Source organism: Rutilus rutilus (genome assembly GCF_951802725.1).
Source record: "Rutilus rutilus genome assembly, chromosome: 11".
Taxonomy (NCBI): domain Eukaryota; kingdom Metazoa; phylum Chordata; class Actinopteri; order Cypriniformes; family Leuciscidae; genus Rutilus; species Rutilus rutilus.
The window spans coordinates 9,085,734-9,104,663 of NC_140216.1; the positions used below are offsets into that span (position 1 = coordinate 9,085,734).

Consider the following 18,930-nt stretch of genomic DNA (forward strand, 5'->3'; position numbering starts at 1 on the left):
AATATATTTTATAATTGGATGGATGGATGGAATAAAGTAACTTCGACACCTAAAATAACAATATAAAGGAATCTATCTTTTACCTAAACGGAAGCATGATATTAAAATTATATTTGATATTTATAATTATCATCTATAATTAATATGGCTGATAAATTGCGGGTATTAAAATAAATAAATAAATAAATTAATTAATTAATAAAACACTAAAAAACTAAAATCAGTTGTTTAATATGCTACAAGTGAATTTAGGCATTATAAATGTACAGAATAAAAAATAGATAATCATTTTGAGATTTGGTAAAGATTATATTAATTCAACAGTCTAAATAAATCATTAGCATTTCTAAGATGATATGAGCATTAGATAGATGGCAAAGATAACCTAAATGTAAGAGGAAATTAGCATACACTATTAAATGTTCAATATTGATCGATATTGATAAATTAAAATACAATCTCTATTACCGATATGGTGCATCTCTTCTACAATGAAATCACTTTGAAAGTTTAACTACAAGCATGTACTTGATGGCTCCGAAACAATGTATCGGATACTGAAAAGAGGGTAAATCTCAGATATAACCTCTGAAGTCAGTCTTTATCGGAAAACATTCGGTAAGGACGACGGTCAATCGAACCGCTGTCGCGCTGTTATTACACACACATCAATTATTGGAATAGTACGGTGAGTGTGCATCTCAGGGGACCGAGCGCTGTCTATCAGGCACGGACACTTCTTAATGATTAATGCTGGAAGTTACTCCATGAACTCCAACTGCACACCCATGGGGCTCAGAAGCCTCACAAAATGACCAGTTTTATTGCAGTGCTGAGAATCAATTATGCTAACAGTTTCGAAAGAATGCACTTCAGGGAAACAAAGCTGCACTCTTGGCGATTTCATCCATTTGCATATTGATGACACAAGGACAGTTTTTGCACTGCAAAAGAGAAATACAGCAATAATTATGCATCTCAAGTTGACTTATAAATACACATTGGATCTATTGCTCATGCCACTATACCTCACACGCACACACACACACACACACACACACTAAACCCCACAGGATTGAGCAGTGTTTCTAGAGTCTGAAGTCATCCTCAATTAGCCGGTAAAGCAAGAAGTTCTGGAAGCTCTCCAAAACGACCTCTCTAGGGAAGTGATAGATATTGTGTGTTTAGGAGGGGCAGTCTATTACAGCGAAGAGGTTAACGTGCAGTAAAGATGCACTCAGTTGTTTGCGTCTGTGTGATGGCCGCAGTCTGGCAGTATCACCGGCTCGGAGATGCATTAAGGTAAAAATGCAGGGTGGAGATTCTGGCTGAATGTTCGAGCACAATAAAGATTGCTATTAATATTAAATGTGGGATAAATAAATTATACATGCATGACACTTCTGTGGAGTGGGCTTAAAGATACAATCAATTTTAACGGTATGAAGAGAATTACATGGCTGATTCAACTTTGGCCTAATGCATGTGCACTTGTTAATTTACCTGCACATTAATGTTCTTGGTAAGTACTTTCTTTCCTACTCTCACTACTTACTGTAATGGATCACATCATGCAAGTGCCAATTACCAAGACAAGTAACTAAGTGTACATGATATATGCCGTGCAATGCCTCAAAAGACATTAAGAATAAGAGCTGATGCATAGTCTACATGCTACTATGTATAAAGTACTGGGGCAAGTTTTTACAGATCTAGTCCAGTCGCATAAATGTTTTTCCTCAAAGTGGTCAAGTTCAAAAGTGTTTCGTGAGTTTTCTTGTAAATCTTCCAAGCTAAATTCTAATGTGGTTGCATTTTCAATTAGGGAACACAATAAACCACTCTCTCTGTATTTTTCTTATAAACGCTGAAATGTAGCTTTAAAAAAAGTCATTAAATGGATATAAGGATGAATACGTGTGAGCGAATGCGAAAATGTTGCTTGAAATAATGTGAGATGGAAGGAAAATTATACAAGATACAAGGTCAGAATTGCGTGAAATAAAGTCGCAATTGCGTGTTATAAAGTCAGAATTGCGAGATATAAAGTCAGAATTACGTGAAATAAAGTCACAATTGCGTGTTATAAAGTCAGAATTGCGAGATATAAAGTCAGAATTACGTGAAATAAAGTCACAATTGCGTGTTATAAAGTCAGAATTGCGAGATATAAAGTCACTATAAAGTAAGAGATAATTGCGACTTTTTATCTCACAATTGCGACTTTATTTACAATCTTCTGAGATGTAAACTCGCAATTATCTCTTAAAATGTTTTATTCTGTGGCGGAAACAAGCTTCCATAGTCCGTTGACATGACAATCTGGTGATGGAGGCAATAACAGGAAATGCTAGCAAAGTCAGAATTGCGAATTCTCACAATTCTGACTTTATATCTCGCAATTGCGACTTTATTTCTCAGAATTGCGACTTTATATCTCGCAATTGCGACTTTATTTCTCAGAAGTGCGACTTTATATCTCGCAATTGCGACTTTATATCTCACAATTCTGACTTTATATCTCACAATTCTGACTTTTTTTCTCAGAATTCTGACTTTATATCTCGCAATTCTGACTTTTTTTCTCAGAATTCTGACTTTATATCTCGCAATTCTGACTTTATATCTCACAATTCTGACTTTTTTTCTCAGAATTCTGACTTTATATCTCACAATTCTGACTTTTTTTCTCAGAATTCTGATTTTTTATCTCGCAATTGCGACTTTATTTCTCAGAATTGCGACTTTATATCTCGCAATTGCGACTTTATATCTCACAATTCTGACTTTATATCTCGCAATTCTGACTTTATATCTCACAATTCTGACTTTTTTTCTCAGAATTCTGACTTTATATCTCACAATTCTGACTTTATATCTCACAATTCTGACTTTTTTTCTCAGAATTCTGACTTTATATCTCGCAATTCTGACTTTTTTTCTCAGAATTCTGATTTTATATCTCGCAATTGCGACTTTATATCTCACAATTCTGACTTTATATCTCGCAATTCTAACTTTATATCTCACAATTCTGACTTTTTTTCTCAGAATTCTGACTTAAAAAAAAAAAGTCACAATTCTGACTTGATATATCGCAATTGTGAGAAAAAAAGTCAGAATTGTGAGATAAAAAGTCGCAATTCTTTTTTTTACTTTTTTTTTCTGTGGCGGAAACAAGCTTCCATAAGTATTGCCAGTGAATGCTAAACTGTTCATGGAAATGGGAAGCAATATGAAATGGGAAGAAAAAATATTTAAATGTTTTTGCACATACATGAGCACAACATTTCTTCGGGGACCGTACAATTTTAGCAAGTGAATTCAAGGTTTCTTAGGGGAACACAAGCATTTTATGAGCATAAATGAAAGCATTGAAATAATATTTTTCGATTGTTTTTCCCTTTTCCATTACCATGTCCCCTTAGAGGCCATGTTCCCATTTTTTAGGTCCCAACTTACACCAAATATTGTGTCAACTTGCCCACAACAAAATGATCAACCTGTGTTCAATGAACTGAATCTTTTTTCCTGGGCAATAACAATGGAAATGTCCAATAACGTTATAGTCACAAGTCACAAGTAAAAAATTTCTCCCCTACTTTTAGTTTGTGCATATGCGTCTCTACATTCATAAAACAGACTTTAAATCACCATTAAATCAAAACTGACCATTCTTGTTTCTTTACGAAATATTGCAGTATTTATTACAAATGATTTATCCACGCACATTGTTATTCTTTAAAGTAGTACCTTCGTAACCTTCAATCAAAATAACTTGTCACTCACATGAGATCACAGCAACAGCAAATCACAAAGATTTAATGAATTCCAGATGGACAAAATCAAGTTCCACCCAAAAAATGTTTTCTTGTTCGACAAGCCATTTCACTCGGATATGCATCACAATAGGGAAGAAAAGAATATTGCAACTTTCGTTTCACGTTGCCTTTAAAGAGCCGCACCACATTTAAAGATGTAAAAGAAGATATCTTGGGACTCTATATGCAATCATAATATGAGTCAGAATTAAATATACAATGATGGAATGATTTCTAAGAGGGTATTGTTTGTATGTTAATGAAACTATTGCATTCTTCTAAAAGAACTGACATCATGCAGAGCAGACCAAAAGCATCAGCATAAGATGGGTCTTGCATTTTAAATGAGAGCAGAATGAAGTAGTAATCAGCAGAAGGTTTTGTCTAATTTGATGTAGCTGCTGACAGACACCACAGAGCGCATAATGACAGAAGCAGGCAGGCATGCGGACACACTCCTGCCTGTGATTGGTGGGGTGTAGGGACCGTAGAGATGACTTGACATCCTTAGAGAACACAACACTGATGAGGTCTCACCTGCAAGCAAGAAGGGCAATGCTCAAAGGCCCCGATACCTCTCTCGCTGGGCCCTAGACAGCCAAAGCTCCTGACATATGTCATTCCCAATCTGTTCAGCGGGAACACTCCTTTCTGACATAACCTGTCAGCGCGGCACAGACGGCCACCAACACGATGCTCAGAGAGCTGTGTTGATGCAACCCACTTCCTGCTAATTGGTGTTTTTGTAATAACACCATCTGTTCCTTAAGAAAGTCAGACTCTGTCTCTAAGAGGACACAATCTTCCAGAACAAATGAATACACTAGACAAACAATGCAGTGGTTTTTTTGGGGCTGAGGGCAACTTCCACAAGGTGAAGACTGAAGATCTAAGGGGAAAGAGGAAAGCTGTGTTCTAAACATCTGTTCTTTCCTCACTTCTAATGAATGCATCATATAAACGGTAATGTACGCTTTAAACCTGCAATCTAATCCCATATGATTTATTTCATGCACTCATACATAATCACTCGAAAATCACCTCATAGTAGAAATAATACATGCATTTTATAGAAAACACACTTTTAAATATATATATATATATATATATATATATATATATATATATATATTTTTTTTTTTTTTTTTAAAGGTTCATCCAAGAAGAATTTGCCTGCCATCTAGCGGAAAATAACTATAATTACTGCACTCTCCTGCATAGATAGACTAAAACTATTACCAAGTGGTTTGTAATCAAAATTATTAAAAAAAAATGCCATATATGGTCTAGCTATTGTGATAAAAAATACGGTTGGTGCTGTGACCCTGTTTGCTTGAGCATCCGTTTTAAAAAAAATTAAGTGTCATTCTAATTATTGATACCAAGGTTTTTTATTCTGAAAAAAAAAGTTGAACATGTTTCACGCGACGCCTGTTAAAATATTTCTGTATACATGTAATCAGCACAGTCCAAATGTACTAGCCTATTTATTCTAGAAATAGCCAGGCCTAGTACTGACTCGCTTTTGCAATTTATTATGTGTATTATTTTGACAAAAAAAAAAAAAAAAAAAAAAACATATATTTATTTATTTATTGTAGGCAACTAACAAATGAAGGCCATGACGTAATTGTAATATTATAATTAAAAAAAAATTAAAAAAGTAAAATAAAATCTCCAATGCTATAAAAATGTTTCTTCAACTGTCACACAACCTCTGTATGTAGGCTACTCACTGGCCTAGTTGTTTGGACACCGTTGGGCAATCCAGGCTACTACTCGAAAATAGCTTTCAAACTTATAAGTAGCCTAATATGATTTTTAAAAATCATAAAATGTGACATTAGCACATTTTATATCAATGCACCTCCAACCCCTCAGTGTAGGCTATTGTTGTGTGGTAGGCTACGTCATGTTAAAGGAGTGCTCTTGTGTTGTCACCTTACCTGATTATGTTTTTATGTTGGATGTCCTCGACGTGAAAGTGCTTATCTTCGGACTGCAGAATAATTACATATTTTCCACATATTTATGTTAATTACTGTCCAAACACATGGTGGGGACAGTGAACTATTTAGCGTTCACTAGGTAGGCATATATAGCCCAACGCGCCAAGTTGTCTCAGTTTGGAGAACAGCCCTGAGGTGATGCGGTTTAATGAGTGAGTCAGTTGAACGAGTGAGTCATTTACGCTGGAATCGCGCTGCTTGATTCAACTTGATGATGACTTATATGGTCATTCATTCCTGAATTGGACCTGTACTGATTCTAAACATCATGCAGAGAATAGGCTGTTTATTGGTGAAATATTGCCATAAAATAGCTTCACTACTGAAAAAATGCATAATACCTGCAAAATGTGATTAAACTGGTTTTGTATACTTTTACTGGTGCTACACTTTTGGACATGATCAGATTAATGAATATTCAGCTACAGTGGATGTATGCGTGCTTTTACATGCATGCAGCTATAATCTGAATTTTTGTTGGTTTCAGATTTCTAGAAACTAGAATATGTCTTATGACAATCAGACTAATGTATTTACATGGCATTGAAAGTCAGAATTTGACCAAAGCATAATTCTAGTTCATGTAAACACAGTCAGTCAACGATCGAAAATAATGTAAGAGACCATTTCAAAGGGTTATTCACCCAAAAATGAAAATTATGTAATTAATTGCTCATCCTCATGTCATTCCAAACCCGTAAGAATTTCGTTAATCTTCAGAACACAAATGAAGATATTTTTTATAAAATCTGATTTCTGTCCCTCCATTGACAGCTACGCAACTACACTTTGACGCTTCAAAAAGTTCATTAAGAGATTGTGGTAAAATTTATCCATATGAATTGAGTGGTTTAATCCAAATGTTCTGAAGAGACACAATCGCTTTATACACTATTAAATTTAGGCTTTTATTCACATATAAACATTCATCAACATACACATCAGTTCTGGTAAACGAAAGCTCAAGCATTTTCGCCTGACGTGTGAACCAATGAGGTTCATTCTCATGTTACGCAGCACGTTTGAGCTTCCGCAAGAACCAATGAGGTTTGTTCTCGCGCATCAAGCAAGTTCGGATGAGCTTCTGTTTATGTTCACTGATCAATGTTTATGTGAATAAAAGCCTAAATTAAATCTGTTCATCAAATAAAGCGATCGAGTCTCTTCAGGAAATTAGGACTAAACCAATTCATATGGATTAGTTTTACATTTGGAACAACACAAGGGTGAGTAAATGATGACAACATTTTCATTTTTGGGTGAACTATCCCTTTAAGGTTTCTTAAATAGGACTCACAGTGGAATGCACAGTGCACACAGCTAAATGCAACGTGTTTTACACAAGCAATCTGTTACAGTGGGATCAATTCCATGGATGATTAAGCATGATAATGAAGGTTTTTGGACATTCTCCACAGAGGCGCAGACACAGCAGCTGGTGACATTCATGAGCACATCACAATGAATTCCCATTACTTTCAATGATCATGAAGCCTTCTTTTGGCAATGTTACAAACCCAATAAAATCGCTAAAGTATGCCATATGTGTCTGTTAAGAGGGGAATTAAAGTCAAATTGCTTTATTCATAGTAAAAAAAAGAAAGCAAATCCAGCAGATGATTTTGTGCTTCCATATTGCTGTTGACATGATGGTCAAATCAATTCACAGATGGCAATACATTAAAAATGTAAGCTAGGAGAAGAAAAATGCCATCTCATGGGTTATAATAATCATATTTTACATAAGGAGTTTTCATCTTATAGTTTCAAAACCTGAAAGAGAATTAAATGGATGGTTCACCCATCATTTACTCACCCTCATATTGTTCCAAACCTGTAGGAATTTCTTTCTTCTGCTGAACACAAAAGAAGATATTTTGAAGAATGTTGGTAACCAGACAGTTGACGGTACCCACTGACTTCCATAGGCTAGTGTTTTAATTGTACAATTTTTTTGGGAAGTCAATGGCTACCGTCAACTGTTTGATTACCAACATTCTTCAAAATATCTTCTTTTGTGTTCGGCAAAAGAAATAAACTTATAGGTTTGGAATAACTTGAGAGTGATTAAATGATGACAGAATTTAAAATATTTGGGTGAACTATCCCTTTAATATTGTCACATTATTGGATGTATGCTCTTGACGAATCAGTTCTCATATAAGTGAATATTAAAAATCGTATTATGAAGCAAATATAAACGTCTGCTAATTTTACATTCTTAAACAGCTTTAAAAACATAAAACCTTCATTTCATGTTGTTGGAAGTGGAACAATTTGTAGGTTAATAGACCTTAGGCTATGTAATCTTCTAAGCCAAATTTGGTGGAGCTTTTTTGTATTTTTTGTATTTTATGTTTATATATCCTCCTGAGACCCAGATTTTTATTTATTTATTTATTTTCATTTATTTTTTCATGTCATCACATTGTTTAGACTATAGCATAAGACACAAATGGTTAAAAAAAAAAAAAAAACATTTTTTAAAAATTATATTTTATTCATATGTTATGCTATGTCCTCTGTAGTGGACACCAGGACTCAGTTGTTTAAAAAATTAAATGACATGAAATTATATGTATAGGCAAAAACAAAGGGATTTTTTTTTTTTCAATCACCAATACATTTTGGGGTTTCAGGATTTTTTTCACAATGATGATTCTCATCTATGTTATGAAAGATATATGCCTAATGGAATGAATTGATACACCATTTTGCTTTATCCAATATGTGGGTAAAATGGCCATAAATTAATATTCCCATTCAATGCAATGTATCTATACACTTTATCTAATTTGCACATGAATGTGTTCTTGGAGCAACATTTAATGAAAAAAGAAGTGAAATAATTGGAGTAATAATTAGCAACATTTTAATAATAATATCAAATATTTCATAGGAATATTGATGTATAATTAATTTCCATATTCACCTGTTGTGTCTCACAAAATGCCTGATAAACATGATTTAAGTCCTGATGTCCTCTACAGTGGACATGTATGAAATCAATGCCCTTTTCTGTAACAGAAAGTTTTTTTTTTTTTTTTTTTTTTTGAAACCCCATAATAACGTTTTCCTGAGATGTTGGTTTATGAAATACAATTTGAAAAGTAGTCAGATTTAAATCTTAATTACAATCTATTATCATATTTCCATAAGAGTGCTACATTTGATCACTAAATTAATGTCAGACATGTTTAAAGACCAAGGAGAAGTTGTTTTCATGGTGAAACCTCCAAACATTTGGTGTCTCTGAATGTGCTCTTTACAGGGCACCCAGGTTGTGACATGTATGGTGTCAGAGAAATTCACTCATAATGTCCACTACAGTGGACAAAAGTCTATTCCTGGGTCCCAGGAGGATATAAAGTTTTTATTTATTTTTTGTTTTGTTTTGTTTTGTTTACCAGTAGAGGGCGCATTTTAGCTCCATGGTAACGGCACGGCGTTCATCCAGATTTCTTGCTGCAACATAGGCCTAAGCATTAGCACAACGCTCTCTTTAGCATTTTAAACACGTCATGATTCTTTTCGCTTAAAGTTACATCTTTAATGAATAAATCGAAATTGGTTTCGAGTCATCATGAGCCGCACTCCTGATGCAAGAGCGAGGTAAAAGTTGTCCAGATTTGTTATGACATTTGTGAAGCTAACTAGCCAGCTAAGCTAACTTAAATGATACAAGCTGTAACGTTAACGTTAGTCCATTTGCTTGCGGGCGTTATTGTGTAAATGACTATACAGGCTAACTGCAAAAGCACAACTTGTATCAATATATTAAAACAAGAACTGCATAATTATCTGTGTAACCGAAATGAAAAATTGTTAACAGTCTGGCATGTTTGCACATTTCGAAGATACAAGATTTTTTTCAGAAAATGTATATATGACGTGATAACTTAAAGAGTATTATATAGACATGACTGTACAATATTCTTACCTTAATAAATGGTGCTGGGATTTTGTTTTAGATATAAGCAGGATACTACTACTACAAAAAAAAAAAACAGCTTGTTTTAAATAACGTTATCTCTTGTTTGAAGAGACTGTATCTCTGGTATATTAAACACACTAATAGTCTTGATATACGGACTTTTGCTCTCCTGCAGAGTAAATCTTATAACCCTTTTAACATGTTGATGAAGGGCAAAACCTATAGTCTACAGGTTTATCCTAACAAAATTCCCTCTTTCAGACTATCTTAATTTTTCTATGTTGCACGTACATTACAGAGACATCCAGACCAAGCAGATTCAGGACAACATCACCAATGTAGAGAAGCACTTTGGAGATCTATGCCAACTGTTTGCTGCTTACGTCCGTAAATCTGCACGACTGCGGGACAAAGCCGACCTCCTGGTCAAAGAAATCGGCCTTTATGCTGACACAGAGACACCAAACCTAAAATGTGGATTGAAGAATTTTGCAGATCAACTGGCCAAGATTCAGGACTACCGGCAAGCAGAGGTGTGTTTAAAACCACGAAAACATATTTTAGCATATTTGTGTCATACTAATTTGCAAACACATACTATTGTTCACAGGTGGAGAGGCTGGAAGTGAAAGTTATAGAGCCTTTGAAAGCATATGGGAATATTGTGAAAACAAAAAGGGTAAGGTTTTCTTCATAAGCTTTCTTCATGATGAAGTGCATACTTTATAGTTAAAATATAAAAATGACCTTATTTCAGTGATCTCATGAGGGCAGCATTGCATCACATTCTGAGTAAGCATGATGTACAGTGACTGCTGTCACAGGTCAAAACCTAAGAACTAGAGCGCTCTGTTCTCACCAACCTTTTGTGATTTTATGCAATTTATGTACAGGAGGACCTGAAGCAGACGCAGACTGCAAGGAACAGAGAGTCCAAGCAGATGCAGCAGCTTGAAAGAATGAGGCAGAGAAACCCGTCGGACAGACAGATCATTGTATCCTTACAATCAGATGTTATTATTTCTTCTTTCACTGGAACTACATAGCTGTGAACTGGAAGAGTAGTACAGATGTCAACAGTTATTAGTCAAATTACCCTGTATCAATAAAATAAATAAATAAATAAATAATAAAGAAGATAAATAATGAATAATGAAGAAAAAGAATAGATTTAATTACATACAAAATATTTGCTTAGAAAGCCCCAAAGCAAAGATATGTTAAGACATTATTGTGTCAGATAAGTAAATGAATTAATACATAAAAAAAGTGACATTTAAAGTTAATACTGAGGTAGACTTAGGGGGTTTTGGCCATCTGCAAGTTACAAAGTATACATTTAAAGTTTAACCCTATATAATTCAAAATGCCTGCATATATTGCTGCATTTTTTGGATCGAGACAGAAAACTTTTAGATATTATTTTAGAGCTGCAGTAAGTCATTTCTGAGAAACGCTGTTGAAAGTGGATCGGACTGAGCGCCACAACACACTTGTAGCCAATCAGCAGAAGGGGGCGTGTCCACTCATGATGGGGGAGGAGAGAGAGGGAGATGTAAAGAAAGACTAGAAAGAGAGATGGGTGAGAGACATTACAAAAAAATGAAAAGGTCAGAGGAATATCACAGGGGAAAAAAGGGTTGTGATCAGGCAAGCGCTTTAAGTCCCGCGTTAATATTAGAGAAGCTGTGTGAAAACATATGCGAGTAACATTGGTTTTGCTATGTTTTACAGAACTAAGATATGCTGTTGTTGTGATGTTAGCTATAGTAACGACAGTTTTGAGGGTCATTGTTTGTCTGGAGCTGGTGTGCTGCTGGCGATTAACAACAAACACTTTCTTGTAGACTCTTGTGTCCTGTGTGTTAATTTTTTGTTCTTCCTAGTCAGTCATTCGTCATCTTCACTTTATTTTTGCGAAGCATTATTTTGTTTCACTTAAGCTATGATAAAGAGACATGCACTCTTGCATTGTGTGTTCGTGCATTTTGGGGGTGGAGCAATGAAGGGTGTGGTGTAGGGCTGCACGATTTGGGGAAAATGTCATATTGCGATAATTGAGGTCAATATTGCGATTGCGATATGCGATATAATAAACAAATGGTTTCATGAGTCAACTTGCTTGGTTCTAAAGGAAAATAAATGCACACATAGATTAGTGATAATCAGCCTAAAGAAAAAAGTTCTTTAGTCAAGAGCAGTGAGTGTTTTTCTCTGTTCCCTTTGTTCCTTGATTAACTTTAGCGACAGATTATTATTTATTTTTTTTGCATTTTAACAAGAACAAAACATAATTTACATACAAGAGTACATATAACCATACATGTCAGGGGTAAGAAAAAAAAAAGATTAACTTTAGCGACAGATATAATTAGTGGCTACTGTGTACTGTCCCTTTAAGACCAGCCGCTTTCAGAGACGCGGATCTCACACGCCTCATTCTCTCACGAGTCACAGCTCTTCATGTTCATCATAAGACTACTCTTATGTTATGAAGACACTCGACAAAAAGACATTTTGGCATAATTGTGTGTGTTATTGTTCGTTCAAGCTCGAAAGAGAACTGTATTCTGTCATGCTGTTTTGTGCGCACGCACGATATTAGCGCTAGTCTTTCTGTCTGTCACAGTCGGGACATTCACAGGCAGCGCGTTCATTTTGGCATACATGTGTGTTGTTCGTTCTACCGCGAAAGAGAACTTGATACTGGCGCGTCTATCTGTGTGTGTGTGTGTGTGTCAGGAGGACATTCACAGGCAGCTCGTTATGTCTTATTGCGCATGAATGGTTTAAAAGCATTTGCATTAATAAGTGCGTTAACAGCGCTAATTTGTTTTAATATAAAATCGCAGCATTTTGCGTCATATAGGCTAATCGCGTAGGCTTGACATCGCGATTGCGATACGATTAATCGTGCAGCACTAGTGTGGTGTGTTTGTTTGGCTTGATTTCAAATAGCAATAGTGTTTCTCAGAAATCGCTTACTGTACCTTTAATATTGCAATATTGTCATTATATTGTAATAATTACGAGCACAAGTTGTAATTGCTGCCTAACATGTTATTTGTGTTTGCTAAACTGAATACGTGTAGTTAACTAACCACATACCTTGCTATAGTATAGCTGTATATTACTGCCATTTGGACTTTACTTTGATACACTTATCTCTGGTTGCTTCATGTAAACTGCTCTGAAACAATACCTATTGTAAGCATTATGTAAATAAGCTTGAATTTAATTTAATCAAATATTTGTATACAGGTTTTGGGGGTTTAATGAAATGTGTTCGTTTTTAACATAGATTTTAATACAACTTTATAGTTAACATGAATCGACAGCCTTAAGGTCCTTGCACACTGAGTCCGAAATTTTAATATGCATTTTTTTGTATTCGTCATTCGGTGGCTCTGAATTGTCAAAACATCTCTCAAAATGCTTGCTGCGGATGCGAAGAACGCAGAAAATCGAACCCGATCCAAAAAAAATGCATAGTGGACGAAAGTTTTGAAAGCAGAAAACGTGATTGACACGTGATTGAATTTCGGACTCAGTGTGCAAGGATCTTTACTCTTGACATTTTAATGCCATATAAAGATATTTGTTGTAAACCACAGAATTACAGATAATGCCTTAACAGCCTTTCTCAGTCACAGGTGGGCCTTGTGTGCAACACACATATCATCTTGAAACCACTTTTATTTAGCTTAATTATAACCAGGTTCAATTCAGCCTGGTTCTAAAATGTCACGCATACCAAAGTCCCTTTCAGGCAAATCATTTCACTCAGCAGCCATCTTTGAAACGCCTCTTGGGCAGCTATTTCCAAAATTCATATTTGAAATCACCAATGAAATCTGACAACAACTGTCTCATAAATGTTGTTTCTAAATGCTCAATCATAAATCAGCCTTATGCATATGCGCAGTCCTAAGTGCATGTCTCAGAACACTGACTGTTTCTACACCAACCAGAGCTTCTAACGGCAGCTGCTGTGACTCAATGACTTTACCAATTGGCGATTGGCTCTTTTTCTTAAAACTTACTTAAAAGACTGACTTACTGCACCATCTTTGTATAACTAAAAGTCTTTGCACATACTTAACTTGATGTTGTGCTTACTAAACTTCTCATTGTGCTAGTTCAAATCGTCTCAGTTAGCTGATAGACTCACATCTCCATGTATGTCTGCTGCTTGGAACACTTTGTGCTTTACGTTTTATTTTCGGTTGTGTGACGAAAGGCTGAGAGTGAACTTCAGAGAGCCACAATGGATGCCACACGCACGACTCGCCAGCTGGAGGAGACAATAGATGACTTTGAAAAGCAGAAGATTCTTGATATTAAGGTCCTTCAGACTGCACGGTTGCTTATTTCTTATTTCATCTCAGGAAAATGAAACCCACATTTACGTACACTACCATTCAAAAGTTTGGGGTTAGTTTTCTTTAGAAATAAAGAAATAAATACTTTTATTCAGCAAGGACGCATTAAATTAATCAAATGTATCAGTGAATACATTTATAATGTTACAAAATATTTCTATTTCATATTTCAAATAAATGCTGAACTTTTGAACTTTTTATTCATCAAAGAATCCTGAAAAATGGTTTCCACAGAAATATTAAGCAGTTTTCATCATTGATAATAATAAGAAATGTTTCTTGAGCACCAAATCATCATACTAGAATGATTTCTGAAGGATCATGTGACACATTCAGTAATGATGCTGAACATTCAGCTTTGCCATCACACGAAATATATTGATTAATTCAGAATATTAATCGTTTTACTTAATTTTTTATTAAAATATATGCAGCCTTGGCAAGATTAAGAGATTTCTTTCAAAAATATTACCGAACCCAAACTTTTGAACAATTGTGTATCTTAATTATAAATATCATTTACAGTATATTTAATTACAGTGACGTTTCTATACATCGAATCTTCCAGTGCTATTTCAGAGAAATGAGTATATGTTTCCAATTGCAGAAAATTTTGGGTGAATTTGTGACGGTGGAGATGGCGTTCCATGCCAAGGCGTTGGAAATTTACACATCTGCTTACCAGGACATTCAGAATGTAGATGAAGAAGGAGACCTAGAGGTGAGCGCTCTACACCAGCACCGCTGCTCCGGTGGTACTGCTGGTTTGAGCTTGTCTGTCTTAATGTCTAATCAAATTATACTCTTTCTCCTCCTGAGATCCCCCTGCTGTCATAATGATGAAAGCTCTAGTTGCTGGGGTATAAGGCCCCCTCCAATCCTGATACGTAAAAGATCCGGAGAGGCATCTTGCGAAGCGTGTGCAGTCAGCTGTGGAATGTTCGCAGTTTGGCTAATGCATTTATTTATGAATTCATAGTTTGGCGTGCCAGAACTAATTTTATGCTCAAGACTGAGTTTGTTAATATTTCCTCGACTTGCCGCCGGTGAGAGTATCACATGAATATTATTTCATAAGGGACTTTTTTAAGGGAAATGTTTCCTTGTTCTTGTGTGAACTTTGCCTGTAATTGTATGTGGAAACTTGTTATAGTCATATATTGGCACATGGCGACAGTTTTATGAAGACACAACTAAAGCATATAAAGATGGGTCATAAATATTCTTCCTGTAATATTTAACTGCAGTTAATAAAGTTGAGGTGACAATGTTTATTGGCACACCCTCACCAGGACAGAGTGTGTAAATGTTTTTTCCCTATCTAAATTACATGTTTCTCTGTTGCTACAACACAGCATGTGGTATTAGTTTGTGTTGACTTATTTCTCTTCTTAATATATTCTTGTTTGAGCTCGACTGTTCTCATTGTTGTTTTATTATGTGGCGGGTGAGTGAGATGGCATTAGGTTATTGGTGGTCCATATGAAGAGCAGTCTGCAGTCTACCCTTTGTTTTTTGTCTTGACAGGTATTTAGAAATTCACTGCACCCCCCTGATTACCAGTCACGGTTAGAAATAGTTCGTGCCAATTCTAAACTGTCCCTGAATCGAACTGGTACATCAATGAGTAAATCAGGAACAATGCAGGTAAGTGCTTCCCCGTATCTTATATTTACATTTACATTTACAATAGAAAGTGTTAGTATTAATAGGTCAAGTGTTGACAAAAAAAAATCCTTTGGACGCATTACATATTACAGTAGAGGTGCATGATTAATCGTTAAAAGGTTGCAATCTTGATTCACACACCCACACAACTTGTTCCTAAATGACAACGACACGGCTATATCTATTAAAACTTTGACAAGTACGATCACAGCAGAACATTCAAATCTGAGTTGGCGCTGCCTCTGAACTACAGAGAGCAGTTTGACAGCTTTACAAACAGTCTTTTCAACCACAGAGTATCATTACTTTTGTGTTACATTCAAGTGATTACAGAAGTACGGGGATAAAAGTTTATAGATTGGATATAAACACCCATGTCTACAGTAGCGATCAGAAGTAAATCACCGTTTGAAAGACGCTTCAAATAAACATGGTATCAATTACAGGTGTGTTCCAAACGAAAGTGAACACCTGAATCCCTTCACGAAAGGCCCTTCCAAAAGTCCGTTAGCAAAGGGTATATGCGACGGTCACTTCAAGGAAGTAATTTGAATGTTTATGGTCATGTGACCTTTAAAGCTAGGTGGCAGGAGAGTTTGAGTTAACATATAGACAGAATAATTCAAGTTTACTTTGTTTTGTTTGTGATATTTTACATTAATTTATTTGACCATTTTATCACCCTAAATGGTTACACCAGTAGGTGGCAACACATGACTGTGAAAAATGTATTTGTCATTGAATCATTTACTCAAGAGATTCGTTCAAAAACGTTGATTCATCCAGTAGTGAAATAAGTGAAGTATTTATGAGTCATTGAATCATTAATATTCACAATATATATCACAAATATTTTTTTAAGTAGGCTGCAGTCATTAACATTTTGTCAGAACCTTTATTAAGTTGTCTGTTCGTAAGTTGTCTATTCAGAGTCATTAGTCAGCTTAATATGCTTTTACTTCAGGAATAAGATTTTCCATTTTTCAACACTGTCTTAATAGCATATTTCTTTGTTGGAAAAATCTTACTTTTATGCAAGTTGCATTAAAATCCCCAAAACTACGATTGAAAGATTTTTCTTCTGGTGTAGTCAAGAACATCTAGCCGACAGAGGAAAAGGGATGACGAAGAAGACGAGGATGAGGAAGAGGATGATGAAGACGAGGATGATTTGGAGGAAGTGACTGATGATGAGCATTAAAATAAAATTTCATTGCCATTTTGACTAATATCCACAGCATATCCAGACAATGACATTCCTGAACTGTATTTAAGAGTGTTTTAAATGGAGATTAATTTGTATGACCAACTATAAATGTAATGCAATGATAGTTGAGCTAGGTTAGTTAAAGGCGAGTGCATGGTTATATGTTTGCACTCTTGTAAAATATAAACTATGAAATTATATTATACTGAATAACACATTCAAAGAGTGTGTTACTTTCTTTTTTAAAATAATTTTAAACCTCCCATCATGTTTTTTTTTTTTTTTTGTACAAAATGCCAAGCTGTTCCGGTTATCGATATTTGGTTAGAATGTGCCTTAGAGAATGTTGGTGTACCAATAAAGCTGGATTTTTCTTTTGCATAATAGGCCATTTTCATGATCTCAAATGTCTGAGTGCGCATTTGTTCTTCTGTTTACTGAGCGTACATACCGAAAGACTGACTGTGGGTATGTTATACACACAAACAATAATGAACCCCTGATACTTGACCCGCCCTGTGTTTGGCATCATTGTGTCTCATAGCTTTTATGTCAGTCATGAATGAGTCAGAAACAGTAACCAGTACTACTGGTATACTTATGACTATAGCAATGACAGAAGCAGAAGTGTTGAAGATGCATCCGTAATATCGAAATGTAAGTTTAGGAAATCAGTGTATGAACCAAGAATGAAGGCCGCTGAAAATGTGGGCGTGCACTGTTTATCACAAAAAAAGATGATTTTGTCTATACAAGATATTCCAGGTGTTTAGCATTTGTGAAGATTTCCTGAATTTTAATTGCCTGCACCTTTGGACTGAGAAATGAATGGTCGCAGCAGGTCTTTGTCTCCAGGTGTGCGGATACGTGGCGTTTCGTGACAGACGAACAACACGGCCATTCATTCAGTGGCATTGAGGATGACAGTATCCGAGGAAAGGGTTCCCTTCTCGCCCGTCTGACTCATCCTTTATAGAGGCCGTAATGGGAACTAGTGTGTGTTTGTGTGCGCTGTAGCGCCTGACTGTACTGAATATTAACACGATGGTTGCCTCGCAGCGGTTTGTAAAAAAAAAGAGCATAACTACTGCATGAGTCACAGAGAGAGAGAGAGAGAGAGAGGTGCTGCAGGCTCTGGGTACATGTTCCCCAGCATATACACTCTCTCCATCCGCCAAGCAGATGCAGAGATTTGGCTGTCACTCTAAAACCCTCTGTGACCTCTGCAGTGATGTGTTTTTGATGTGCATCATCTCTGAATTATTGCACCACTGAAATATTTCTGATGTCTCTTTTTTTTTATTGAATAACATTGTTTATCTCTCTATGATGCATTGCATAGTATATCATTAACCAAATAAGTAACCAAATCTAAATATATTTTTTTTATAATTAAAGAATAAAAACAGGAAATAAATAAGAGTAAAATGCATTTTGAGGTAAAATAAAAATTGTTTTCAAATGTTTTAGAAAATATTTCTTTAAAAATAATCTCAAATATTTCTTATATTAAGAAGATATATAAGAGATTCTTATATAGGTGGGTTAAATTCTGATGTATTAGAAATGTACATAAAAGTCACAATGAAGCGGAAATAGCGACATGATCTCTTCTGCCGTAATGTTTCACCGGAAGATTGAGTTATGATAGTTTATTATTATTATAATTAAGTGAAAAATAAAGCACATGAATAGATGAGCAATAAGAGCAATAACGTTGTAGCGCCTTGGGTGTTGTAGCGCTTGGGGTATAAGAAAAGCGCATTATAAATAAAATGTATTATTATTATTATTATAACGTGAATTTATAGAGGGTGAATTTTAATTTCATGCTGACTTTAATATCACAGTTGGACGAGCATGTGTTTCCCTCTGAGAGTGATCCGAGGTCTTGGAGAAAATAAGTCAT

General features: G+C 35.4%; 1 protein-coding gene across 1 annotated transcript; it reads left to right on the plus strand.

Annotated features, from left to right (window-relative positions):
• The first annotated feature begins 9,113 nt into the window (after nucleotides 1-9,113).
• On the plus strand, nucleotides 9,114-17,531 carry cibar1 (CBY1 interacting BAR domain containing 1). The gene is made up of 9 exons (XM_084422875.1): nucleotides 9,114-9,442; nucleotides 10,063-10,297; nucleotides 10,375-10,443; nucleotides 10,658-10,759; nucleotides 13,412-13,482; nucleotides 13,998-14,109; nucleotides 14,754-14,867; nucleotides 15,674-15,793; nucleotides 16,905-17,531. Exons 1-9 carry the CDS (start codon nucleotides 9,414-9,416, stop codon nucleotides 17,013-17,015), a joined length of 963 nt encoding a protein of 320 aa, XP_084279001.1. The 5' UTR covers nucleotides 9,114-9,413; the 3' UTR covers nucleotides 17,016-17,531.
• Nucleotides 17,532-18,930: the final 1,399 nt, after the last annotated feature.